At 47.0% G+C, this 27,192-nt stretch overlaps 3 protein-coding genes across 10 annotated transcripts in view; 1 reads left to right on the top strand and 2 right to left on the bottom strand.

Moving 5' to 3' along the window:
- Positions 1–1,049: 1,049 nt before the first annotated feature.
- On the top strand, positions 1,050–6,350 carry TARBP2 (TARBP2 subunit of RISC loading complex). 3 transcript variants are annotated; one of them, XM_024575851.3, is made up of 9 exons: positions 1,050–1,438; positions 1,976–2,145; positions 2,960–3,062; positions 3,606–3,701; positions 4,270–4,342; positions 4,578–4,695; positions 5,012–5,139; positions 5,553–5,754; positions 5,913–6,350. In XM_024575851.3, the coding sequence occupies exons 1-9, from the start codon at positions 1,386–1,388 to the stop codon at positions 6,068–6,070; spliced, it is 1,101 nt and encodes a 366-aa protein (XP_024431619.1). In that variant the 5' UTR covers positions 1,050–1,385; the 3' UTR covers positions 6,071–6,350. The 3 variants fall into 3 exon arrangements, with proteins under 3 accessions (XP_024431619.1, XP_024431621.1, XP_024431620.1); XM_024575852.3 differs by lacking the exon at positions 1,050–1,438 and adding an exon at positions 1,548–1,669; XM_024575853.3 differs by lacking the exon at positions 2,960–3,062 and having other exon boundaries at positions 1,080–1,438; positions 3,623–3,701.
- Positions 6,351–6,615: 265 nt separating this feature from the next.
- Positions 6,616–10,258, bottom strand: NPFF (neuropeptide FF-amide peptide precursor). Its single transcript, XM_024575390.3, is given in 3 exon segments — positions 6,616–6,824; positions 6,937–7,092; positions 7,094–10,258. Coding segments are annotated over 3 exon segments (561 nt in total). The 5' UTR covers positions 7,381–10,258; the 3' UTR covers positions 6,616–6,706.
- A 504-nt stretch (positions 10,259–10,762) lies between these two features.
- Positions 10,763–27,192, bottom strand: part of LOC112318242 (cyclic AMP-dependent transcription factor ATF-7) — a 94,778-nt gene continuing 78,348 nt past the window's right edge. For all 6 annotated transcript variants that reach the window (XM_024575384.4, XM_045184087.3, XM_045184086.3 and 3 more), the window contains 6 exons: positions 27,063–27,162; positions 26,426–26,539; positions 25,662–25,814; positions 22,999–23,196; positions 20,945–21,053; positions 10,763–15,657 (listed from right to left, as the gene is read on the bottom strand). In XM_024575384.4, coding sequence (XP_024431152.1) covers positions 15,440–15,657; positions 20,945–21,053; positions 22,999–23,196; positions 25,662–25,814; positions 26,426–26,539; positions 27,063–27,162 — 892 coding nt within the window. In that variant the 3' untranslated portion in view covers positions 10,763–15,439. The remainder of the gene's footprint in view (positions 15,658–20,944; positions 21,054–22,998; positions 23,197–25,661; positions 25,815–26,425; positions 26,540–27,062; positions 27,163–27,192) is intronic.

Raw genomic sequence — 27,192 nt, 5'->3', positions numbered from 1 at the left:
TCCAGTTTCACCCAATGGGAATCCACTCGGCTCAAGGCCCCGTCCCCTGTCCGTGTTCCTGGATGACCCCCTCATTATTCCAAAATTCCTCTGGACCTCCATCCCAGTTTCAGAGCGAGCCATCTCTTCTCGGACCCACTCATTAGAACACTCATTGGAATCAGACACTTTTCGTGCTCTTTTTCTCTCCAAGGTCGTAAGATTTTCCCTCACCTTTCAGCCCAGTAGTTGTGAGACTCTGGGGGAGGAGGGAATGGAGCTCTAAAACCCAGATTAGTCGATTGGATTTAAGAGGCAAACATCTCTTGCACTCTTCAACGGAAAGATCCAAGACTCATGGCAGAGGAAATGAGACCACCACATGCCTTAGTCCTTCCAAATCTGTTCTGATTCTCAGGATCCAGAGGGGTCTCCTGGCAGCTAAAGATTCCCTAGGGCCATTTTACAAAGGCTTTAGAAAAGAAGGGGAAAGCCGACAGACTGCAGGACAGAATTAAATGGGAAGAGAGGTGAAGAGACAAACTAGGAAAAGGAAGTAGGTTCTGTGAGACGAAGGCCCGAACGCTAGGACCTTAGGTTGACTGCTGGGTGGACTGTCAAGAGATGGACTTTGACGTACAACCGTCCCAGTGATCCGAGGGGCAGAGAACAGTCCTCTCCCGCGTCCATGTAAGGCCCACCCTCGTAGACTGCGGAGAGTCAGAATCCGACAGCAATGTCATCACTTAGGCCAATCACCACCTTCTCTGAAGACAGAGGCGGGATCAAAGGGGCTGAATCTTTCCTTGTCCCTGCCCCTCTAGGTGAACTAACCAATCGCAACCCACCTAAAGCAAGCAAGCGCAATAGTGAACCACCAATTACGCCGGAAAGCTTCTCGCGGTTGCTTGACCCTGCCCCTCCAGCTGCGACAAAGATAACGCGCGAGCTCCTGGGTTTTGTAGTTTTCTAAGTGTGAAGCCCTCCACCTCCACCCCATTGCTCGACTTAGCCCTTACTGCCCCGCCCCCCAGCAGCTTCCACTCGGCTAGTACGCATGTCCATGAGAGAGACGACGCAGAAGAGGCGGGACGATATTTAAAACAGACAGACGAACAAACACAACCACCCCCGGCCCGGTAACTACGGTGGAGATGTCCATTCCTCCCAGAAGATGGTGCTGCCCGCCAGTGCGAACCGCGCGGACGGTTGTGGGGCGAATCGCTCCCCTCCTGATAGACCCTCTTGGAGTAGGGTGGGCGGGGGAGACTCCATATCCCAGCATGCTCCACGGCGGGCCCGGCCGGCCGCAACTCGGGGCTTGGCCCCGGCCCTAGCGTGTCGGCGTTGTATTGGGGCGCGTGGAGGCTGAAGTCACTGTGGTGCCCGCGGGGACGGAGGAGGGAATGAGTGAAGAGGAGCAGGGCTCCGGCACTACCACAGGCTGCGGGCTGCCCAGGTGAGCGGCCCCGTACCGACTGCTGCAGGGTGAAGAGCGCGGCGCGGTAGCAGCCCCAGCATGCATCTGGCCTGCGGGTTGCTCCCGGCAAGCACTGGGGTAGTGGGCCGTGGTTCCCGGCATTCACCCGAGCGGTGGCCACTGCCTCCAGCTCGAAATAGTTTGGGGCTGGCCCGGCTCCCAGACTGCACTGGGGCATTGGGCTTTATGCTCCGACATTCAGTGCATTTGGTGGGTACTGGGTTCTTGGCCTGCATTGTGTTAGGGGACATGCATTTCCAACCTGCACCCGGGTACAGGATCCCCCGCCTTCACTGCGACAGGAACAGTGCATTCCCCGCTTGCCCTGGGGCCGTGGACCCTGCTTTCCCAGCCTGCACCTCCACTCCACATTGAACCCAGCCTATGGCTGCTGTACTGCCTAGGGTCTCCTGGACCCTGTGACCCCCATAGTGTGCCTCGGTCTGATATAGCAGTGCTTGGCCAGGTGGGTGCAGAGAGGGGAGGTGTGATGAGGGTCTGTGCCCCTACCCCCAGTATAGAGCAAATGCTGGCAGCCAACCCGGGCAAGACCCCGATCAGCCTTCTTCAGGAGTATGGGACCAGAATAGGGAAGACGCCCGTGTACGACCTTCTCAAAGCCGAGGGCCAAGCCCACCAGCCTAATTTCACCTTTCGGGTCACCGTTGGCGACACCAGCTGCACTGGTGAGGAAGGCTTGGGCCAGCCTGGCTGGGGTGTGCATTCACAGGGCCCCATTGGCTTTATTTCTTGGAGTCTATTCACAGTCCTCTTCTCCAAGAGCAGTGAGGGAGGGAGATATTTCAAGGGGAAAGGCCACCGACTGGATTGGGAGAACAGGTCTAAGAGGAGGTGGGTAGGACTTGGAAGAGTTAGAGGAGCAAGCAGGATTGCCACAGTAATCTGGCAGGTCAGCAACATCCTGGAGGAAAAAGAGGAGATACACCAAAATCTTAGCCAAGTATTTGGGGGAGTGAGTGTTGGCCGTCCTGGGCTTTTTGCAGGTGTTTAACCAAATTCCTATTCAACCATCAACCTCAGTGTAATCCAGTGATGTAAGTAGTAGTATCCTCATGTTGAATATGAGGAGACTGAGGCTCAGAGAGATTCAGTGACTGGTGCAAAATCACAGACTTAGTAAGTGGTAGAGCCGGGCTTGACTCTAGAGCTTGTAGAGCCTACCATCTTTCTATTTTTCCAGCCATGTCTATTGAGAGAGAAAGCTTCCCAGAGGAAAGTAAGGCAGAGAAAGAATCTTCACCCCAAGGTGTCTGAGCTCAGGAGCAGTTCTGTCTGGCATGGCTTGATTTGGGGAGCTCGTGGAAAGATAAGGGCCCTTCCTCCAGCAATTAGTATAACACTTCCAGTCTTGGACAGGGGGAGGCCAGTGAGAAGGGGCTTGGTTGACTCCCTGTAGCTGTGAGGAGAGAGGCTGTGGGATGCTGGTTTCTCTTCCGTCCTTCCAGTGACCTCCAGTATTGCCCACACCCCCTCTCTCAGGTCAGGGCCCCAGCAAGAAGGCAGCCAAGCACAAGGCAGCTGAGGTGGCCCTCAAACACCTCAAAGGGGGGAGCATGCTGGAGCCGGCCCTGGAGGACAGCAGGTGAGGGAGGAACAGCTGAGGCATCCTAGAGGCCCTGCCGGGAATCCAGGCCCTTGCACCAGTAGGCCTGGCCTGGTGACACTTAGCCACCTTGACCTGGCCTCTTCCTGAGTTTCCTCTGACCCTGGGCAGGATGCTTCCAGGGCTCCTGCTGCTGGGGGGAATGGCCAGCTCCACTGAGGGCTTTGTGGCTGTGGCTAGGGAGGGAGAGGGGTGGAGGCTGAGGCTGGAGGGAGTTGCCTTCTCTGTCTAGCAAGATGGCCTTTCCTCTTCTGCACTCAGGTTGGAGTTTATTGTTCCCATGTTTCTTGGGTAGAAAAAGACCCTCTTCCTCCTTTTCTCAGTCTTTTTGATCTGATGCTTGGCCGCAAAGGATCCCAGGAGGAAGAGCTGGTGGTTGAATTTCCCTGAGTCTTTGACTCAAGTGGGAAGGAATTTTCCTAGAGGATGGGCAGGTCAGGAGGACCTGGGTCCTCCACCTTTCCAATGAGTCCCCCCACCCACACATGGGTGTGAATCAAAGGCCCCCTTCCCCTCGGGAAGTTCTTTTTCTCCCCTAGACTCTTCACTGCCTGAGGACTTTCCGGTTTTTACTGCTGCAGCCGCTGCTACTCCTGTTCCATCTGCTGTCCCAACCAGGTATTTTGTGTTTACTGACTGCCTGAGGTGGGGAGGGAGGGGTCCTGGCTCCTGGCCCTCAGCCTTTGGACCTAGGCTGGTCAGACAAAAGGAATTCTGAGAGTAAACAGAGGCTGGAATAGTTGGGGACCAGAGTTTGAAGAATTTGCACCAGCTGGTAAGCTCTTGGGACAGGAGGTAATTAATGATTTTTAAGTAGTTATATGGATGATGCTTGACTATGTTTAAGGATCTTGCAAGGCCCTGTTCTTCTGGCCTGGCCCTATGATGGCCCTGTGTTTGAGTCCCATCAGGTGCTTCCAGGGACTGGATATACAGCCCCTCCCACTGTCCTGGTGAGGTGATGACCACATGTTCCAGAAAATTGAAATGGGCCTGGGACCTGGAGGAGACCTCACTTGCAGGGGAGGGGGAAGGAAGCAGGCTAGAAGTTTGGACAGACAGCTGCCTGCCCTGCTGGAAAAAGGGGGATGATAGCGGGGGAAACCAAAACAAGGTGTAGGACTCCTGGGCAGCAGCAGAAGGAACTAGCCCCCTGAGCTTTGGCCCTGGGCCCTTTTTCCTTCAGGAGCCCCCCCATGGAGGTGCAGCCCCCTGTCTCTCCTCAGCAATCTGAGTGCAACCCAGTCGGCGCTCTGCAGGTGTGCCGCCATCCTCATTTCCTGTGCATGCCTGTCCTCCCTTGAACCCAGGGATATGAGGGAAGGTTATGGGGGGTGGTTACCCTGTTCTGGGAGGTCGTCACCCTGTTCTCAAGGCTTTTTCCATCCCCTTTATTCCTCCTCTAACCTGGAATCTTAGGCTCTAGGGTAGGAGGGAGAGGATGTTTGGATTCCTCTCACTCAGCCTTGTGCACCCTTATTTCTCCCTTCCAAGGAGCTGGTGGTGCAGAAGGGCTGGCGGTTGCCTGAGTACACGGTGACTCAGGAGTCTGGGCCAGCCCACCGCAAAGAGTTTACCATGACCTGCCGAGTGGAGCGTTTCATTGAGATTGGTAACTGGGCAGAAGGGAATTCTTGCAACTACTGTCCCCAGCACTCCAGTCCTGGCCACAGGCAGCGCCTAGCCTCTCTGCTACAGTCCCGTTCTCCTGGCTGAGACCCCCATCTTGGCTCCTGCCTCTTACCTTCTTCCTTGTACCCTATCTTCCCCCCTCTTCTGGCCAACCAGGTTCTCAGGTTCATGGCAGGTCCTGAGCTCCCCTTTCCAATCGACATCTCCTGAGGGGACCCTCAACCCAGGTTTGAGCTGGGTGAAAAGCCCTGGGTCTATTGGGAGTTATAATCCAGTGACCCTCTTCCCACACACAGGCAGTGGCACTTCCAAAAAGCTGGCAAAGCGTAATGCGGCAGCCAAAATGCTGCTTCGAGTGCACACAGTGCCTCTGGATGCCCGGGATGGGAATGAGGCAGAGCCTGAAGATGACCACTTCTCCATTGTGAGTGGCTTGTGGGCCATCCTCCACACCAGACCAGGGCATTGGGGACTCAGTTCTGTGACTTGGGAGTGAGCCTTTCTGGGTCCCAGGCCTGCTTCTGTTTATTTTTCCTAATGCACCCTGGGTTCTTGGGGACCCCTCTCAGCTTCAGCTGTAGGCCCACCTGGCATGTGCTGTAGGGGAGCTGGCCTGGTATGGGGTCCTGTAGGCTTTTGTTCTTGGGATGAGCAAAGTCTGCCTGGCCATCCAGTTCAGGGTCTAGTGAGAAGGGGCCATATGGGGATTGTCTGAAGGGATGCAAGCTAAAAATAACCATCCTTTGGGCTTTTCTGTCCTTGGATATTAAATGTCCATTAAATGTCTGGGTCTTCCAGCCCAATGCTACATCTTTTTCACTGTTTCTGTCTTGTCAGGGTGTGGGCTCGCGCCTGGATGGACTTCGGAACCGGGGCCCAGGCTGCACCTGGGATTCTCTGCGAAATTCAGTGGGAGAGAAGATCTTGTCCCTTCGCAGCTGCTCCCTGGGCTCCTTAGGTGCTCTGGGCCCTGCCTGCTGCAGTATCCTCAGTGAGCTTTCTGAGGAGCAGGCCTTCCATGTCAGCTACCTGGATATTGGTATGGCTGGTTGGGGGGGCCGCGGGATGTTGGGGACTGGACCAGAGCAAGTACAGATGGGTATAAGGAGTCAGGGAGAGCATGATGATGACGTGGACCACCCTCCCGGTGATGCCTTCCCACCCAACACTGCCTCCCTCCTCTCTCTTGGTCTCCAGAGGAGTTGAGCCTGAGTGGGCTCTGCCAGTGCCTGGTGGAGCTGTCCACACAGCCGGCCACCGTGTGTCATGGTTCTGCAACCACCAGGGAGGCAGCTCGAGGTGAGGCTGCCCGCCGTGCCCTGCAGTACCTCAAGATCATGGCAGGCAGCAAGTAAAGCTCCAGCTGGACTCATGGATGTACACCCTTGCTCCCTGCTCCTCCTGCCTCGGCCCAGGCATCTGCCCAGCTCTGGTACACCCTGGAGGTGCCATCTCTGCTTCTGACACAGACTGCCTCCCTGCAGGCTAAAGGAGGGCATGGCCCCAGGAACCAGAGACCAGAGTGCCTCAGTGGCCCAGCATCTGTTCTCACGTTACTAGTGATGATGAAGGGAAATGAAATTTGTCACTGTCCCCTAGAGCCCAGAATAAATGTGCTGCTCCTTGGATTCTTAACTCTGCTCTTTGTTTCCCTGAGTAGCTGATGGCAGAGGAGGTTAGTGCCAGATCACCACCTGTGTTGTGCCTCCCCACCTTGTTCCCCACAAGTGCCCACGTCTTCTTTTCTGGTGGCAGGAGGCTGGGTGCAGTGACTTCTGGGACTCCCATCGCCTGTGTTCCTGGAGAGTTTGGTGGAGATGGAGGGGCTGTGGTTCTTGCCCTGGGCTCCCTCCCAGCCCTTTCAAGTTTCAGACACAGACACCTGGATTCAGAAGCCAGGCAGCTTTATTGGAGGGATGGGGAAGGGCAGGGTACACATGCATTTTTGGGTGTGGGCCTTGCATGCAAACGTATCAAGGGATGATGACTTGTCACTTCTTCCCAAAGCGCTGAGGGGCAGCCAGACTCCAGAACAGGGAGCTCAGCTCCTCCCCAGCTCGGGTACTCAGCCGTTGGTTCCTCCAGGAGCCCCGGGTGTTTCTGCCAAACCTTAGGAGAGATCCTTCCTCAGGTGAAGGTGCTTCCAGTCCTCCCCTTCTCTAGCCCCCTCCCTCCCTCTTCCTCTGGCCCCCTTCCTTGCCTGTGTCCCTCTCAGACTCACCTCTGGGGCTGAAACAGGAAGGCTGAGCTCCGGCTGGGTCTCCACATGGTCTGGAGCAGGGAGAGCAAGAGTGACCTAGGGGCCTCAGAATCTTGCACTGGGAGGGGTCCAGGGTCTTCCTCCTGTGGTACAGGGACATCCAGGAGGGAATGTGGCCAAAGACTCGACATTCAGGTCACCGGAAGAAGGATGTAGCTTCCAGTGGCAAGTTGTAGGAGCCCTTTCCTCAGATGTGAGGCCCCAGTGAAGACCCTTGCCACTGGAGTGTTTGAACCTAGAGCAGAAGTCGCACGCTGAGGCAGAGGGAAATAGTGATGTGGGGAGGGGGCGCTCACTTACCGTGAAGATCTGACCGCCATCCAGGTTGCTTGGTTCTCCAGCGTGGCCCCAGTCTGTTATTAAAAGCAGCACCACCAGCAGCACTGCTGCCTGCCTGGAATCCATGCTGTCATCTGCTTGCTGACAGCCACATCTGCCTCTTATACCTGCTGTCCCCGTCCCCACCCCACAGCAGCCTGAGGGGGAATACAGAGCAGGCAATGGAAATGCACCACTCCATTAAGAGCCCCTGGGATCCCCTCCCATGGCCCCTCTGAGACTTCCTGCTCCCAGCCTCCGGCCCCAGCCCCTAAGCCTGAAGTTACAGACTTTATTAGATGCATAAATCCTGTCTCCAGAGCTCAAGAAGCATCATTAATTGCAGATGCTTTGTCAGAGCCAGCCCTAGGGGGCCTTTAAGAACCCCCAATCCCGCAACAGGTTGGAGAGCTCCAATTGATCACCTCCTCTCTTTTCTAACTTGTAGAATAAAAGCATAAAGTCCTGTCAGGCAGGGCTAGGTACTGTGTCCTGAAACAGGGAGTGGGGGAAAGCACCCCGGTCAGAGTCGGCCAGAATGACCCAGCCTGCTTCTTCCCCTGGCTGGCGCTGTAGTCAGGGTCACCCAGCCCATTCGCACCTATTCAAATGTGCCCCTTGGAGGGTTATAAAGGAAGTCACTACTCTGAGATTTGCAGAAAGGAAGCTAAAAGAAATCCTTGTAGGCGCACTCCATCTTCTCTCCAGAGCACTGCTGAGGACCTGCCTCACCTGGGCCTAGGGAGCCATCCTCTGCAGCTGGGGCACTGCTGCCACCCTGTGGTCACAGCTCCACACTGTCTGGTCCAGCCATTTCCTTTTTCTGGAATAGAGCTCTATGAATAGTCAGAGGGAGGCAGGATCCTAAGGTCCTGATTCTAAGGAGTCCCAGACAGGCAGGGGAAGAACACTGGAGTGGGACTATTGCTCTGTCCACCTCCCTCCAGTCACCTCCACCTTCGCCTGGCTGTGACCTACTGGGGCAGGAGACTAGAATCCAGCCTTAGTAAACATCTGCCTCACAGGAAGGGGTCCTTCAAAGTCATCTGGTGCCCTTTCCCTTCTGATCCTAGGATCCCTCCTGCAGCATCCCCGCCAGAGTGGTTCTGTAGCCTATGAATTAGCCTTGGGCAAGTTGTCTCCCTCTCTAAACTGCAGTTTCTTCACCTAAAACACGGCAACATTAAAAGGAACTACTTCCTTTGTATTGATGATGGTATTGGTCATCCATTCAGTACAAGATGTGACACAGAGCAAGTATCCTGAAAACACTGGCGTGAGGAGCCTCGGACACCTGAGTCCCAGGAACCTACCATCTCCTGAGAGTCTCTGGACAGGTTTATCCTTGCGCTGAGCTGGTTTCCATCGCCTTGTGGCCTAAGACCAGGGGGTCTTAGTTTGCCTCATTGTCTCATGGAACATCTCTCGATTCTTTGATGTAGGTAAGTCTTTCTCAGGTTTGAAGACATTTCATTCTTCTACTCTAGTCTTTGTTTTGTTCAAGGGGAGATGCTCCTCCCACCCCCGCCTCTTTCGAGTAAGGTATTTATAAATCAATTTGTACTTGGGGTAGACAGATCAGAGCAGGTTTTGATCTGGATGTTCTAGACACTACACTTCCATTCTTGCACCCTGAACTAGGGTGGACCTCTCTGTAAGCTATGTCTCATGGCTGGTCCCAAGCACAGAACCTAACATTCCTCATTATATCTTATAGTTTCACTACTTCTAAAAGTGGAGTATTAAAATCATAGGTAGATGGTGTTTCTGTGGGAAGAGGCTCCTGCCCCACAGTGAGGTCCCTGGGCTCTCATCTGACTGCAGTCCGGAGCAGCAGAGGCTGGGTGGGGCACTGCAAAGAGTGGCTCTGGAGTCAGACAGGACTCATTTTTAATCCCAGCTCTTGGCACTTCACTGTGTGCCTTTGGCAAGTGTCTTAACCTAAATGTCACTTCATCATCAGTAAAATGAGGCAACTACTCCTGTTACCAAGAGGTTGCTGTGAACATTAAATGATGCAAGGCACCTAGCATTCCATCTAGCACAAAGCAGGCACAGTGAACGTTTACCACTCTGCTGCTTCTCCCTCTATGATTTTTCCGATCACCAAGCACAACACTATCTGAGATGAGGCTGCATCAAGAAAGGAGCTGCATCTAGCTGGCTTCCTACATCCAGGATGGAGATGACTGGTCTCTCCTTTGGTTAGTAGTTGGAATGAATTAATTCTGCTAACATGGGAAACTGCCCTGCTTTCATCTCCACCTCCCAACTCTCTAAATCTTGGCTTTAATACCTAGCCTTCAGAAACCCCCTTTCTTACCCTTCCCTGGACCCCCATGTGTTCCTGACCCCAACACAATGAAGACCACCACCTAAGAGACTTCTAAGGAGACTCAGTTTCCTTACTTGTGTCAATTATACCAAACATCAGCCACAGAACGCTTCTTAGATAATGTCTCTCTTATTGGGAAACCCTCAGAGGCACCTGCTATTTCCTGGTCAAGTTCTTCAGTCTGGTTTACTCTCCTCACTTGTGATAATTAGTAAGGAATACACAGGTGCAATTAGTAGGGATTGCCCTATACCTCCTTACTCATAGAGTTTCTAAGCATTACCTCTTTTTCTTGACAACTCTCTTACCTGCTGCTAACCAATGCCCACACCCCCTAGAACTCATAGAATCACAGAAAGCTCTTCTGGTCTCTGTGTATTCCCGTCATGTCATACACTTTTTGCTTTTTTAAAAAAATTGTTGGGAAGGGGTGGGGACAAAACACTGGAAGGCAAGAGAACACCTGCCTTCAAACACCATCCCATCTCTCACCCTCACAGAGTCACACAAGTCCTCTGGTGAGTGCTCTGATAAGGGCCCTTGTTCCCTGCCCGGATATAAGCCCTGGCCCCCGTGTCTTCTGTTAGATAATTTATATAAACCACCCACCTTCTCTAGACTGTCTTTACTGCATAAAAAGGAAGGATAAGAATATCGGCTCCTTCTGTTCAAAGGAATGGGAGAGTGAGGAATATCAGACATGGAAGTCCAATGGGTTCCCAGAATGAGTGGATAATGGGATGTGTAGATCAGAGTACTGAAGTATCAGACATAACAGTGGTTCTCTCGATAGTTTAATGTTATATTTGCAGCATAAATAAGGCACAATATATGTCAGGGCAAGGGAAAGAGGGAGAAGGCATGGCTGGGGATAACTGCTAAGTGGCAAGGGGGGAGGAAGAAGGGACGGTTAGGGAGAATAGAGCGAAGACTCTGCCTCAGCCCCGTCCTGGGAGATTGTGAGAGCCTGCTCACGGGGATGATGCTGAATTGGGGGTGGGGGAGATGGTTTTGTAACAAAATAGCCTGTAGCACTGCATGCTCTCACCTGTCAAAGTCCACCACTGAGGACTGGGGAGACTCAGACCCACAACGGAGTTCCTTGATGAGATGGAGAGGTTTTGCTACATGTCCAAGATATACAGATGAGCAGAGATATAACATTGATAGACACTGTTTTCTTTGTCAGGAGGGTGCAGCCTCCACTGCTAAGGCTGGAGGCTCATCTCTCTGCCTGAAGGGGTGTGTGTGTATATGTGTGTTTGTGGGAGAACAGGACAGCTAAATGCCAGCTGGTCGTTCCTGAAATAGAGCGTGGAGTGACCAGTCTGCAAGGGACTATGGAACAGCACCTGTCTAGACTGATGCAGGACAGGTTGTAGGGCTAAGTAGGATGAAGACAAACCTAGATTTTGAGATGAATAATGTGGTTGTTGTTTTCACGGGAGTGGAGAGAGGGGACTGGAGGGAATGGAAAAACACATGTGTTAGTGCGCAGGCAGAGGATGGTACTTACATAGTCTTGATACCCTACAAGAACTTCCCAGCTGCCCCGAAGGCGATGGTTCTCAAACTTTAGTGTAAGAATCACTTGGAGTCCTTGTTAGAGCCCATCCCCAGTTTCTGACTCAATAGGTTAGGGGTGGGGGCCAAATGTACATTCCTAACAAGTTCCCAGATGCTGGTGCTGCTGGTCCTGGACCATGTTCTGAGAACCACTGCCCTAAGGCAGTCAATGAACTAGTGCTCACAGCCATTTCTTACAGCTACAACATCACTCACCAGTAGTAGCTAATGCTGGTAAGATTTCTCTGTGCTACCAGCTCCCATTAAAAAACAAACCCTAGCAGCTACAACACAAACCTGCATCTACAAAGGACATAAGCTGCCTAAACCTTCCCTACTCTCCCCAGCCTTTTCTCAGTTTGGAGTAGGACTTTACCCCAGAGAGAGATGAACAAACTGGTGGAGAGGGTGGGAATGGTGGCCAGCAGCCATCTATGCTCATTCCTGCCGGGTCAGCACCCTGGGGAGTGGAGGAGGCGGGGATTTATGTCTGTGCGCATGTGTTTTGTAAACAGAAACAGAGAATTCTGTACGTTGAGGGGATGATTAGGGTTGTGGGAGGTTGAGGGTCCTCACTTGTCTTGCTGCTCCCTCCGCCCCTGTCAAACAAAAGTCTAAAGAAAGCAGAAAGAGCACATCAACCAAGACATATGTGATACAGCCAGGACTGGATTCTACACAGACTGGTTATGAAATAAAAAAAAATACATTTCCTTCCTGTGTATACAATGTACAATATTAATGGAAAATAATGATTTGGGGATGGAAAGGAGGTTATGAAAGAAAGGGAGAACTTTTGGGGGAAGAGCTGTCTCAGGGCTAGCACCTTCAGGGGAGCGCCTCAGTGAGGAACATAGGAGCCTTAGGAACCAGAGGAGGAATATCGTGATGTCTGCGTGGTGGTTCAGGCTGCAGACAGGGAGGGCATGGTTTTGACTAAGCACTCCATCTACCAGGATGCGTGGTGCTGGAGGGCAGTGAATCAGGCAAGGAGCCAAGAACAACACATCAGGCAAAGGGAAGGCGGCAAGGTAAGGTTCAGTTAGGTTATCTCTTTACCACCACCGAGAGTATATGGTCTAGTGCTCAGGGCCAAGAAGATGAGTGCAGGCTGAAGGAAGCCAGATTTGGGCTATATAACCAACAGGGAAAGCGTAAGTAAAAAGAAGTCCTACTCTTTCTAGTCCACCCTAGTTGCAGGGGAGGCTTTCTCAGACTTTCAACTCTAGGCAAGCTTTCAAGGGAATGGGGCAGAAAGTCCGCATTCCAGAAGACCTAGTTCTGGTCCCTTTCTCTATGGCCTTGGTTATCTAGCAGCTGTGTTTTTGGAGTGAAGTGAGAGGCCTGAGTCATGTGTTCACGTGGAAGAGTCCCAAGGGTCCAGACTCCCAGCTTCTTTCAGAGTGTGTCTTTCCTTAAGTCCCTGGAAAGGCCATGGTTGTTAAGAAGGGCTAAGTAATGCCCTCCACGATGTTCTGGTCCAGATGAGTCTGGAAGGTAAAGAGCGAGGGAGAACGACCACAGGGCTGACAGCAGTAACAAGATCAATGATGTTCCCCTTGACTGTAAGAGAGGCTTCCAGGTAAGCAATTGCTGTCTTCTTAGTGAGACTGTGGACCCTCTAAAGAGGTGTTTGGGGGGTTCTGTCCCGCCCCTTCCTCATGTCACTGATGCTTTACTACTCTGGCTCTGTCAATACCCCTCACTTAGGTCCCCAATACTAACTTCCCACTGATGAAAATGAGAACTAGACATGGGGGTTAAGAAAGTAAACAAGACCCTCTACAGAAACTAGCCATCCTACTCAGGGACAGACTAGACTGGCAGGACTCAAACTGCCTCCAAAGCCAGGCAGTGAGGCGGGGCATGTGTACAGTGACAAACTGATTCTTAACTTAAAAAACACTTGACTGAAGGGGGAAGAAAAATAGTGAAGAGTCTTATGAAGGCTCCTTAGGAGTCGTAAACTCAGTCAAGCTTAAGGGCAAGGCTGCTAGCGGGAAATCAAGGTAATAAAAAAATGAAACAAAACTAAAGCAGGAGAAAAGCCCAGGGAGCAGCCGTCTAAAAGATAAGTCCTGAGCAGCAGTTATGGCTGTGAATTTTTAAAGGCAAGTGGAGTCCCTGGAGGTGGTAACCTGCTTCCTGACCATCTGCCATGCCATTTGCTAATCTGAGCCACCTCAGGGGCTGTTCCTTTTGGGTCCCGGGTGGTAGAGGATGAGAAAACCATGTTTTCTCTCCTTTCTCTTCACCAGGTGTGGCTTGTTCAGCACGGACTCTGAAAAGCAGGAGGGAAAATTAAAAACAAATGCAGTAGAACATGTCATCTGACTGGCTCACCAGTTTATCACTCTGAGGAGGTGGGAATTTTGTTGCTTAGAACATTTCCTCGTTCCCCTATGATAGCCAATTTTAGAAGACAAATAATAACGGAAGCCGGGAGTTATTCTGTATGTGTGTTTAAGGTGGAGGTAGGAAGGATGGAGAAAAGGACATTCTTGGCTTCGGCAGATGGCAGAAGGTGGCTCTGGGACAATTGGAAGGGTTTCATACTGAAGAGCTATTAAAGCTGACATATTTATCCACAGGCCCCTGGCTTTGGATTGCTTCCTATGGCCCTGGTGGAAATTGCATAGTTCAGAGCCAAAGGAAGATGAGAAGTCTTCATGTGGAAGAGAGAGAGACAAGAGGGATGATTTTCCCCCTGTAACCAAACTCTTCAAATGTAAGAATGGCTGAGAGCAAGTCACCAATTTCTCAGGCAGGCTATACCCTTCAACAAGCAAGGCTCTTCTGCTGAGATTAGTACTGCACCTGCTGCTCCCCGGCCTCCCCTTATCCAGCCTTATACTCAAGAAAACCCTCTTAGGACCTTGGCTATGATGCCTCAGAGTCTTGGGGCTTAGACATTGGAGAAGTACTGCATCTAGGGGTAAGAGAGTGGAACTGAAGAAACGCTGCAGAACCAGAGAGACCTAGTGGCTAGGCTAGGAGCTTGCCGAGAGAGAAGGCAGATGCAGAGGATGTTGGGTGCTTGTGAATATAAGACCGTAGCTCAGAAAAGAAGACAGATGTGTGAGGCTGAGAGACGGGGGAAAAGCGAGGGAGCTACGTAACAGCTTCCACGGTGCTGCATCTGAACTAGTTATGGAAGAGACAGGCAGTAATGTGGACAGATGAATGAAGAGGGAGAGGCAGAAGCAGAAAGATGACCAAAAGGATTATGTGTGCTTTGGTCAGTAGACTCATATGAAGAATAAAAGAATCAATCCAGTAACCTCATGGAATGAGCTTTCCTGCCTGACCTGATGATTAGACTGAAGAGGATGGAGCAGGGAGGGGAGGAGTCAGCCAATCAGATTCTGGGCTCTTCCCCCTTTCACTACCAAGCCCTATCTAATAAGGCCACAAGGTAAGATTGCCAAGACTTAGTGGGAGGTGGGAAAGACCCCACCACTTAGACTGGGAAAACTCAAGAGACAAATAGCTCTGGAAATAGATAAAAAAGGACTAGAACTCTTGGGGGTTTTGTTGCTTTTGTCTTTGCTTTTTTTGGTTTTTGTTTGTTTTGTTTTTATTTTTTATATTTTTTTGATAGAAGATAGAGAGAAAGACTAAAGTTTATGGAAGAGCTGGAAATTACTGCTACTTCATACATCAAAGGTAACCTTACATTCTCCCTAAGTGAATATTTTGATTAGAATTTTGGATGGGTAAAAAGGGATAAATAAGCAGCTACAGGGACACAAAGTCCTGAGTCCATGAGGGGGCTGGGGATGGGTCAGCAGGTGACATGCCGTCGATTCTAGCTCCCTCTACCTAGCAGGAAGGGGCATGCTGCTAAGGAACAAGAAGGTACAGTCGTGGCTTAGTGGGAAGAGAGGGAAATGGGAAACCCAAAAACTAGAAGTGCAAGGGTTAGTGTTAAAAGAGAGAAGTACACGTGCATGGGCAAGGGTAATTGATCGTTCAGGCCATCTGGAAAGGCCTTTGGCTGTGGGGACATCAGAAACCCCCCCTTAGGGGATGATCTATATGGCTCTGGGGCTGGGAGGCTCCTAGTACAGGTGTCAACATACATGACCATGTGGCTGAAAAGCCCCACATCTGTCCTTTACTCACAACACACAGTTTCCCCCCCAAACTGCCATGTCCAAGGCAGATGCGAGGGGATAAGATGACATCTCTCTTGGCTCTGGGACGGGCGAGCTCTGGCTGGGGACCCTTCCACAAGGGGAGGCATCATCTGCCTGCAGACTGGGACTGTGGAGTCATAATCACATGCGACTGTATGGGCATGCTCAGTTCTGTCCTTTGGCTGGCCATCTGAGTGAGGACTGAGGTGGCTACAGCTTCAGCCGCTGAGCGAACACTGAGGCCATTGCTAGGTGCTGTTGCTGAGCTGTGCTGAATCACAGGGGCTGGAGAACCCGTTGGCTCCGAGCTTTCCTTGGGGCTTTCTGCCAGGGAAAGAGGGCAAAGAACAGAGAACAAATAATTAGAAAACAGAATGGGGAAACAGGGAGGACTACCTTTTGTCATAATTCTAAAGCAGACCAAAGGAAAAGGAAGCCTATTTTTTGGGGGGGCGGGGGACAGGGAGAAACTTCCCAGAATCTTGGCTTCTAAACTATGAATGAGCTGGGAAACGGTAAGCTGTGTGAAGGGAAGCAAGAACTAGAAAAATTAACCTACCTATCCCAATAAAGCAAATCCCCAACATGTTAATTTCGCTGTATGGCTTCTAGGTCTTTGTATGTAGTTCATTACCCTTTATTGGAATACTCTTCCTCTTATTCATTTAAACATGATTTAAAATAGATTTCTTTTTTAGGTATCTTCTCTGATTTATTCCCACAGGAACTGAATCATTCCATTTTAAAAAATTTTCCTTTAGCATGCAGTTGTACCACAGGTAAGCATGATAAATATCAAGCTGTAAAAATTATGTAATAAATGATCAGTCCTTGGCTAAGGTACACTTAACACAACAAATCCCAAAGAGGTCTGTAGACCCTCCTGACTATTCATTAGTTAGGTATTACTGATTTAAAACATTTATTATGAGTAATGTCACTCTACCTAAAGTGACAATAACACAAATATCTGAACTGCATACAAAGACAACTCCATGTTGCTCATCAGTCAAGGAGTTTTCTTAAATACCAGATAGCCTCTATGTCTGCTTAAACAGAGATCTGTGGAATGAGGGCAAACTTCCAACAGTTAGTAGTATTCTTGACCTGAAAAATACTTGAATATTCTTTTAGAAATCAAATATTAACCTCCTCTGTGAAGCCTTTTTAAAATTTCATTTAATATATTTATTGATTATGCTATTACAGCTGTCCCATTTTTTCTCCCCTTTCTCCCACTCTGCCCTATACCCTCTTTCCTACCAGCATTCCCCACCCCCTTAGTTCATGTCCATGGGTTGTACATATAAGTTCTTTGGCTTCTCCATTTCCCTTACTATTCTTAACCTCCCCCCATCTATTTTGTACCTACCATTTATCCTTCTTAATCCCTGAATGTTTTTCCCCATTCTTCCCCTCCCTGCTGATAACCCTCCAAGTGATCTTCATTTCTGTGATTCTGTTCCTGTTCTAGTTGTTTGCTTAGTTTCTTTTTAAGTTCAGTTTTTAGTTGTGAGTTTGTTGTCATGTTACTGTTCATAGTTTTGATCATCTTCTTTTTCTTAGATAAATCCCTTTAACACTTCTATAATAAGGGCTTGGTGATAATGAACTCCTTTAACTTGACCTTATCTGGGAAGCACTTTACCTGTCCTTCCATTCTAAATGAAAGCTTTGCTGGACAGAGCAATCTTGGATGTAGGTCCTTGCCTTTCATGACTTTGAATACTTCTTTCCAGCCCCTTCTTCCCTGCAAGGTTTCTTCTGAGAAATCAGCTGACAGCCTTATGGGAACTCCTTTGTAGGTAACTGTCTCCATTTTTCTTGCTGCTTTTCAGCGTCCTCCTTATCCTTAATCTTGGCTAATATAATTATGATGTGCCTTGGTGTTTGCTTCCTTGGGTCCAACTTCTTTGGGACTGTCCGAGCTTCCTGGACTTCCTGGAAGTCTATTTCCTTTGCCAGATTGGGGAAATTCTTCATTATTTGTTCAAATAAGTTTTCAATTTCTTGCTCTTCCTCTTCTCCTTCTGGCACTCCTATGATTCGGATGTTGGAATGTTTAAAGTTGTCCTGGAGGTTCCTAAGCCTGTCCTCATCTTTTTGAATTCTTGTTTCTTCATTCTGTTCTGATTCAATGTTTATTTCTTCCTTCTGCTCCAAACTGTTGATTCGAGTCCTGGTTTCCTTCTCTTCCCTGTTGGTTCCCTGTATATGTTCCTTGAGTTCACTTTGCATAGTGTTCACTTCTTCCTCTATTTTGCAACCATACTCAACCATGACTGTGAGCGTCCTGATTACCAGTGTTTTGAACTCTGCATCTGATAAGTTGGCTATCTCTTCATTGCTTAATTCTATTTTTGGAGCTTTAATCTGTTCTTTCATTTGGGCCATATTTTTTTGTCTTGGTGTACCTGTTATGTGGAAAGGGGCAGAGCCTTAGGTATTCTCCAGGGTGGGGCAACCCAGGCGCTGAATTTGGGAAGGGTTCCAAGAGGGAACAGTGCCACTTGCAGGGCTGTCCTCCCACTTTCAGTCACTTCCCCTGCTACCCACAAGTAAATTGGGCCCTTCTAGTGCTGATTCCCATGTGGGTGGGTTTGTGTACATTTTAGGACCCTGTGGGTCTCTCCAATGAACTCTCCTGTGAGGCTGAGAGTTTCTCCCACTGCCACAACCCCCGCAGGTTTTTAGAGTCAGAGGTTATGAGGCTTTATTTCCCTGCGCTGGAGCCCTGGGTTGCACAGTCTGTGTCGCTCACCAGTTGTTCCTCCCGGTTTCTCTGCATGCTAATGTGGGACTGCCTGGTTTGGTCCTCCAGCCGCACTTGCCACACATCCTCTCTGCCCTGGCTGCCCATCTCCACCCCTCCTACCAGTCAGAAGGAATAATCCTTCTTTAACTTCTTGGTTGTTGAACTCCTGTACAATTCAATTTTCTGGCAGTTCTGGTTATTTTTTGTTTTTAAATTTGTTGTTGTCCTTCTTTTGGTTGTATGATGAGGCAAATTGTATCTTCCTACACCTCCATCTAGGCCAGAAGTCCCCGAAGCCTTCTTTGTTGCACTCAGGAAATTAACTATTTTACTGCTGTGCTTTCAGAACATATGTTCATTTATTCATCAAATATTTACTGAGCATCATTCATGTGCCAAGCACTGGGGTACATAAAGAATAAAACGGTAGCCTTGTCCTCAGGAAGCTCCCAGTCTAAGGGCTCTTTAACTGGGATATCTGTGCTTACCCTATTAATAGGTTGACATGTTTATCTCTGCATAACCCCATGAGTCTCTCAGATGAAGGGCTGATGAGAGTCTATTTGTCTTGTGTTTAGTATCTACCATAATGTCTACATCACATAGCAGGAACTAAGGACATTTTTGCTGTGACAAATAAGTAGTTTAATGGATTGACTGCAAGTCAGAGTTCTTGAAGGGAATGAGTAGGAAACTTATTCTATATAGACTTCATATCGATCAATACTCAGTCCTTGTCTTCCTTTTAGCCCATGAAAAATATTTGAAACGGTTGATCACTAAACATCTTGAAACACTTTCTTATCTTGGTTCACAGAACACTACACTCAGCTACCCAGCTGGTTTTCCTCCTACCTTGGCAGCTCTCAGTCACTTTGTGGGTTCCTTCTCATCTGTCTGACCTCCAATGTTGCAGTACCCCAGGGCTCAGTCCTGGGACTTCTCTTTTTCTCTTTTTGCACTCTCCCTTGACAATAACATTTCAACCAGTTTTATGGCATTAAAAACTAACTATATGCTGACTCCACAGTCATATCTTCCAGCCCTTCCTCTGAACTGCAGACCCATATAACCACTGCCTGCTAGACTCCACCTTCAAGACTAATAGGCTTCTTAAACTCAGCTTGTCCAAAACTGAGCTCCAAATATAACTCCCAATCCATTCCCCCTACCCTTTCCCCATCTCAATTAATAGCAAATCCATTATTGCAGTTGCTCAGTCCAAAAACTTTGGTACAATTTTTGATTTTTCTCGTTCTTCATATATACTGTGCCATTTGGCCTGTCATCAAACCCTGTCACTCTAACCTCAAAATATCCCGAATTTGACCCCTTCTAACCACTTTCACTACCACCATCCTGGTCCAAGGCTCCAACATCTCTTGTGCATAATTGCAATAGCCTCCTAAGTGGACTGCTTGCTTCTGTCCATAACTCCCACACTAACAGAGTGATACTGTTCAAATGCAAGTCAGATCAGTATGTCACAGCTCTGCTGAAAACCCTCTAATGGTTCTCAATGTATATAGTAAAAGCCGAGGTCCTCACCATGACTGATGAAGCCCTACACAGAGATGCTCCCTTTACCTTCCCTACCTCATCTCCAACTACTCTCCAATCTCCATACTCTCTAATCCACCCATGCTAGCCTTCTTGATGTTCCTAGAATGTGTCAGGCACACTCCCACTTTGGGTTTTTTCATTTGCCCTTGCTCCTGCTTGCAGTACTTTTCTCCCACATAAGTGCATGGCTAGCTCCTTCACTTCCTTAAGGTCTTTATTCAAAAGCTACCTCATCTAAAATTTCAACTCCGCTGCCAACATTTTATATTCCTCTTCCCTTTTTTATTTTTTCTTCCAAGCATTTATTATCAATATACCATAATTATACCTATTTATCTTATTTATTGTCTGTCTCACCTACTAAAATATAAGCCCCTCAAGGACAGGGAGTTTAATCTAATCTATGGTTTTCTATTATATTCTCAGCATGTGAAACAGTGCCAAACACAGAACAGGCTCAATCAACATCTGCTTAGTATATGAATGTACTCTTAAGTACATATTAAAATTAAAATTTAAAGAGATATTTAAAATTGGTGATGTGGTTACTCATTTTTTGTGAAAACACATCTGTGAAATTATAGTAGAAAAATAATTCAATATACCAAAATTTGATAGCCAACATTTCTATGAATTTATTTGTAAAGGGAAATGATTTATTAACTCTTACTGTCCATAAGCAAATTATTGACAATAATTTTGATTTTAGGATTGTGCTTGTCCTGAGCAAAACTCTCTTATCTTTCTAGTACTACTTTGTGTGCTTATAGAATATGAACTAAAACCAACATCAGCCCTTCATTAGAAAGATAAAAAATACTCCCAAATACCAATGCTTAACAAACCCCCATGTATCATCTGCTATTTATATCCTCTTTGAGGCCAAAGCACTGTCTTTAAAATAAGAAAGACCTGGATGTGAATCCTGGCTCTGGCAGAGCCAGGAGCTTTATACAACTTCAGGTAAGTGACTAATCTGAGTGCTGTTTTCCTGTGTGTAAATGGAGATAAAATATTTCATAAGAGAAATGGAAAAATGGTAGAGTGCCTAACACAAAGTAGGCACCCAATAAACACAGCCACCCTCTATCTCCAAGTGTGATAGTTAGGATAACTCTGTATTATTCTCAAAAAAAATTTTTTTTTGTAGGGCTGGTTGCTCCATCAAGTCTGCTTACTCATCAGTCTGGATGCCCCCAGAACATTCAGAATGGAGTTAAAAATTATAAACAGTCAAGACACTCAATACATGCAGTTTACTGACTGACTTTGCTTAGGTTGTGAGCCACTTACCTAAATAGCCTTGGGTCTTTTTCTGTAGTGCAGTGACTGGGCAGTCTTTATGAGCTAACAATAGCTGTTTCAACTGAGCCACCTCATTGCGTAGTAATGTGACTTCATTCTGAGGAGGGAGGGAAGAAAAGAGCATCAAGAAAATTCATCCTCTGCTCTTTAACCTCAGTGACTATCTCTTTTGAAGTGATGATAGTATGCTGCCTCTATTTTCTTCTCCAAATTTGGGACACTTCTGATCCAACAAGGCTTCAATAGCCCAGAGCCAGAATAGTCATGAATTCAATGACAGGAGCTGCTTACAGTGAAAAGTAGGGATTTACAATAGAAAAATTACTCCTATTTAGGATAAATATGATTATACCAAAATTAATAATGCATATGCCTTTAACTAAGAAAGCCTACTTCCATTAATCTATTTAACAGATCTACTCAAGTACATACAATGTTCACTGCAGCACTGCTGTTCTAACAAAAAAATTAGAAACATTATAAATACCCATACCTTATAATATATCCACACTTAGAATGTACTACTATATAGCTAGTAAGAAAAATGAGGTTGACTTGGCTGGTGTGGCTCAGTGGATTGAGCGCTGGCCTGAGAACCTACAGGTCACAGTTCCATCGCTAGCCAGGGCACAGGCCTGGGTTGTGGGCCAGGTCCCCAGTTGGGGGCATGTGGGAGGCAACAGACTGATGTATCTCTCATACACAGATGTTTCTCTCCCTCTCTTTCTCCCTCCCTTCCCCTCTCTCTAAAAGTAAATAAATAAAATCTTAAAAAGGAAAATGAGGTAGATCTTCTATATACGTGGCCAGATCTCCAGGAGAGACTGTTAACCTATTTATGTTAAAACTAACACATAATCCTTCCATGATTCCCCTACAAAAACTATAAATGAAAATAATATTTAGAAATACTTATCTGTCTGGTAGGTACACATCAAACTTACCTACAGGGAAGAGAATGAGTCTGGAAAGGCATAATGAAGAGGACTTTGGGGCTTTTTTGTTTGTTTGTTTATTTTTAGAGAGAGGGAAGGGAGGGAGAAAGAGAAGGAGAGAAACATCAATGTGTCTGACACATCAATCAGTTGCTTCTTACATACCTGGGGACCCAGCTTGCAACCCAGGCTTGTGCCCTGACAGAATCAAACCAGTGACCTTTTGGTTCACAGGCCAGCACTCAATCCACTGAGCCACACCAGCCAGGGCAGACTTTGTTTTTATTCTGTACCTGTGTGTGTATATTATATATATGTTATATATAAATAGTATTTCATTATAAGGTATATAATACCTTATAATGAAATATTTTAATAATAATCAGAAGAACAGAAAATAATATTCAAGAAAACATATGGATTATAAAATTGTTCTAGTTGTGTTTGTATTTTTTTAATTTATTTTTTTACCTATCACATTGACAAGTGTTCTTTTAAAATTGATTTTAGAGAGAAGAAGAGAGTGAGAGTGAGAGAGAGAGAGAGAGAGAGAGAGAGAGAGAGAGAGAGAGAGACAAGACAGACAAACATCGATTTGTTGTTCCTTTATTTATACATTCATTGGTTGATTTTTGTATGTGCCCTGACTGGGGATGGAACCTGCAACCTTGGCATATATAGGCTGATGCTCTAATCAAGTGAACTGCACGGCCAGGGCTGTGCTGCTTTTTCTTTCTTTTTTTTATTAAGCTGCATTATCTGGGGCAAATGCATTTCCCTTTGGGTGTCCCACAATCCCAGTCAGAGTGTACTGATGACTTAAAAGAGCACCCTGGGGTACTTAATCTAATTCCCTTCATCCAAATTGGTCTACGAATGACTCATTCTAGGTAGCAGATTTGGGAATAGATGGTGTCTTTTCCAACCTCTGGGGAAGAGATTTCAACTCTGACTTATGGGATTCTTTCTGCCTTCTTCCTGGAACATTTTCTGGATCTGTCCTAATTTAAAGAATTACCATCTTCTATTATATTGTCCCACTTCTTTTCTGATTCAACCCCACTTTCAAGGTTCAACAATCCCAACAATCATCCAGGACCCACTCACACTCAGCTGAATGTTCTGAGAAGTGAGTTCCTCTGCCTTCTTCTCTAGGGAGGACACCCAAAGCTTCCTCTTCTGACGACAGCGAGAGGCTGCAGCACGGTTGCGCTCCAGAAAGCGCTGCCGCCGCTCGTCGGGATCTTCATCCACTGTGCGCCGCCGTCGCCCTCCTGTGCTAGGGGTGGGCTGGGCTGGTGAGACCTGTGGCCCAGGAAGGAAGAGGAGTTACTTGAAAGGAATGTCAATCCTTTCCAAATTAAACCTGACATTAGGTATCTTGGGAAGATCTGGTAAAGGGAGGCACCAGTCTCTGTAACCATAGCAAGTCTCACCACTAAGTCCCTTAGCCTCTCTTTTGTAGTTATTCCTCATTCTGCCTCCCATTTCTTTCCTGTCTTCTCAGTCCCATACTTAGACAACCACAGTTCAGTAGGAAACGGATTATTTCTGAGACAAAATGAGAAACTAGGATCACATTTTGTTTCTTAAGAATAGGAAATGTTGTAGGCAGGGAAATCATAAAGGAAGGTATGGGAACTTTTAGCAAGACTGTGGAATAAAAAAGTTTACAAATCACTGATTTGGACAAGCAATATATACAAACTACTGAATGCTCCAACAAATTTCAGAAAAGAAGAAAAATTTTACTACTAGTGAGAATTAGGCTATTATAGAGAGCTATGGATTAATATATTCTTTTTATTTATAATCAGTTATTAACCATCCTCATCAACCCTCTCCCCGTCTTGTTTGTTCTTTTTTAAACAGAAAAGCATTTTTAATCCCTTTACAAATTGGTGATACATGATTGTCTTTTATCTTCAAACTTCAGGCTGATGATGTTCCTTGACACTAAAGCACTTTTGGATCACCTTCCCTTTCTGTTAACTGATACGTGTTCAGAAAAGATAGACCAATTTTATAATAGTGGCAAAAATTAAAATGTAGAAAGGTAAACCGTCTGTACAAAAGAAACTATATAATGTAAAACAATGCCAAAAATAAAATTTGTTCCAGATCTGTTGCTATTAGGGAGTATCTATTTAGTAGTTTCCAAATGCCAGAACTCACACCAGTTGCATGAGAATAAGCATGAGCTTATAAAAAAATATAATCTTTAAAAATTTTTTATTTATTTATTTGTTTTAAAAGATTTATTTTTAGAGAGGGGAAGGGAGGGAGAAAGAGAGGGAGAGAAATATCAATGTGTGATTGCTTCTCACACACCCCTCCACTGGAGACCTGGCCTGAAACCCAGACATGTGCCCTGACCAGGAATTGAACCGGCAACCCTTTGGTTCTCAGGCAGGTATTCAATCCACTGAGCCACACAAGCCAGGGCAAAAAAAAAAAAAAAAAAAAAAAAGAATCTTACACTCCACTTCAGGCCCTACTGAATCATGTTCTTCATTAAAATAATCAAGAGATAATTTCATTTATTCAGACTAATATCTCTCCCAAAAGGAAAAAATGGGAAGGAAATTTCAAACTCAATTTAATGAGCTAGAAGCCTCGGTTAATTGCTTCTCACTATACTAAGGGAAGTTTACACTAATTTTCTTGAGATTTAAAATTTCCTCTTTGTCCTGAGCTCCCTAGACCACATGTAAAGATTGGTGTTTTACCAAGGATGCGGAAAAGGAAACGACAGGTTCTAATTCTCTCACAGGCAATTCAGTAACTTATGCAGGGAATGGGGGTGAAAGAACATGCTGAGAGAAAGGGAAGAATGAGAAGGAAAGGAATCAGTGGTGACTGAAAAAGAAGTCATGTCATTTCCTCAAGAGGCAAAGCAGCACAACTCAGGCCAAGGGGCTACTGCGGTACCATCTCCAGGGACTGGTACTGCAAGGGAATACATAAGGGTGGGCAGGCTTAGCTTCCAACAAGAAAACTCAAATGAAGGTTTTTGTTGTTGGCCATGCTTTAAGACAGCATGTGGCCATTAAATGTCAGGACACATGGTGGTAAGTGATGAAGCATGTGGTGACATCAGGAAAAGGGGCTGGGCAAAGAATGCAACTCTAGAAACCAATTGCAGGTCGTTGTCCAGTACAGATAATATAAAACTGAGGCCTATTCAATTTCCAAAGAAATTTACTAAAACTGAGGCCTCCTTGAGAAAATAATTGGGCATCTAAATGGAACTGCTCTTAAGAGATTAAATTGATAAGGAAAAGGTGCAACTGTGTGTTTGTTTACTAAGCCATCTTAATACTGTGACATCACATATTAAGTATTACTATTTGATTTTTTTCTCTAAAATGTAATCAAGTTTTTTTTTTTTAAAGACTTAATAGGTGGGAAAGAGACTAGAAGAACCTCCTTTGTATGGTGCACAAAGTGGTCTGAAGTGAGGTTCTGTCACATTTTAGAGGGTTCCACAGATACATCATTCACATACAGATAACAACAAAAAACAAAAATTAAGACCTCTTCTGTGACAGTTCTGCATCATCTAGTCTGTTTACATGTAAGTGTAACACAAGGGTGGATAAAGAATGGTACATTTTGCTACTGTCAAATTGTCAACAAGAACAAAAGCACAGGAAGATGCCCAGAAAGCTGAAATCCAATCTTCTCTAATTTTTCTGCTCCTTAAAAAACACAAGACATAAAAAGCAATGTTGAGATAGCTGGTTCTCTCACCCAAGGGCCCAACTGACCTGTGGCTGGGCAGGGGATGGGGCATCAGGGTGTTGGATGAGGATCTGGCTCTGCTCAGGACGGGCTGTCACCATGGTGCTAGCAGTACCCACCACCATTCCACAACCACCATTGATTGAGGAGACTTGGTGGGTTAGGGTAGCTTTTAGTCTCTGTGGAGAAAGATAAAGAACAAAAGCTCAAGGGTGAGATTTTATCAGGGTGAGAAAAGTGGGCTTGGATATCATTACTGAATTTATAGATAGCTAAAATTTCTACCCCAATTTTCCCTTAACAGAGAAATTTTTTAAAAAAATGACAGGGAGAGAGAATGTGCACCTGGAGCCCTAACATGCCTACTCTATTCCCTGGCTATCATCCTGGGCACAGTTGGAGGGTAGGGGTTGTTGAAGCAATAGAGTCCAGATGAAAGCTCTCTCCTGGAATGTGGCCAGGTGCTGGTTACACAGCTATTCACCTCTTGGCCAGCTCTCCTGCCCACTCATCCACCCTCCATCTGTCACCCTGGAACTGAAACAGCAAGTGTTCCATTCCAAACAATCTGTGCTGCCTCTTCACTGCCATGGTCTATGTACCAGGCTCTAAAGGTGGAAGAGGAGATGGGAATCCTAAATCAGGGTCTTTTTTTCTTTAGATGTCACAACAGGGTGTCTTTAGCTTTGCCAAGTCCCAGCAGGTTCCCTCACTTGCCATACTTGAAAAACCTAGGCTGATCACTTCTTTAAGAAAGAGCCAATGTTGCCCCAGGCTGGAATGTACTCACCATCTTGGCTTCTGATGGCACAGGGTGGCCAGAGGGAGAAATGGAACCACTGCTATTAACTGGTGGGCCAGGGATACCAGGAATGTTGGGCACCATAGACACAGGCCTGGCCAGCTGGAACAAGAGAAGGAAGAAAAACCAGAAGAGAACATACTAGTATTGGTGGCGCAAAAGTTTCTTTAAAACACTATGATTTTCAGATTGGCACATTAGGGCTAGTTCTGTGCAACCTGCCTATATAGGGTTTACAGGGATCCTGGGAAATGCCCTCTTCCATGGAGCACCACAGGGTAGGGAATCGAATCCTTCAGGGCTATGACAATTTCTGTGGAAAAGGCTGGGGCTGTATACTGAAGAAAGTGGTGGGCAATTTGGGAGGTGCTAAGAGCCAAATGAAATCAACCAATCAGCAGGCTGGCAAGATCAATTCCTAGACCAGGAGCCAATTGTCCAGATGAGTCTTTGTCTAGTGTTCCATAGCGCTGGATTGGCAGAGGTTAGTGAAGTGTTTGGGCAGGCTGCATGCTCAACTAATAGAGCCCATGTTTCCCTGGGGCTCGTGTGTGCTTATGAGCATTCAGGTGGAAGGGAGGGATTGTGTGTTGGTAGGGCTGGTTGTACCAACTACAGAGCTTACCGATATAACAGAAGGCATCTGTACCGGAGGCCCTGGTAGCACAGGCATGGTCTGTCCATTAGCAAGATGCATGACGAGAGGAAGGGAGCCAGTGGGAGATCTAGAGGACACATGAAGTGGAATGCTCATA

The sequence above is a fragment of the Desmodus rotundus genome, chromosome 3 (assembly GCF_022682495.2).
Source record: "Desmodus rotundus isolate HL8 chromosome 3, HLdesRot8A.1, whole genome shotgun sequence".
Taxonomy (NCBI): Eukaryota; Metazoa; Chordata; class Mammalia; order Chiroptera; family Phyllostomidae; genus Desmodus; species Desmodus rotundus.
This window is presented reverse-complemented; position numbering and strand designations above follow the sequence as displayed.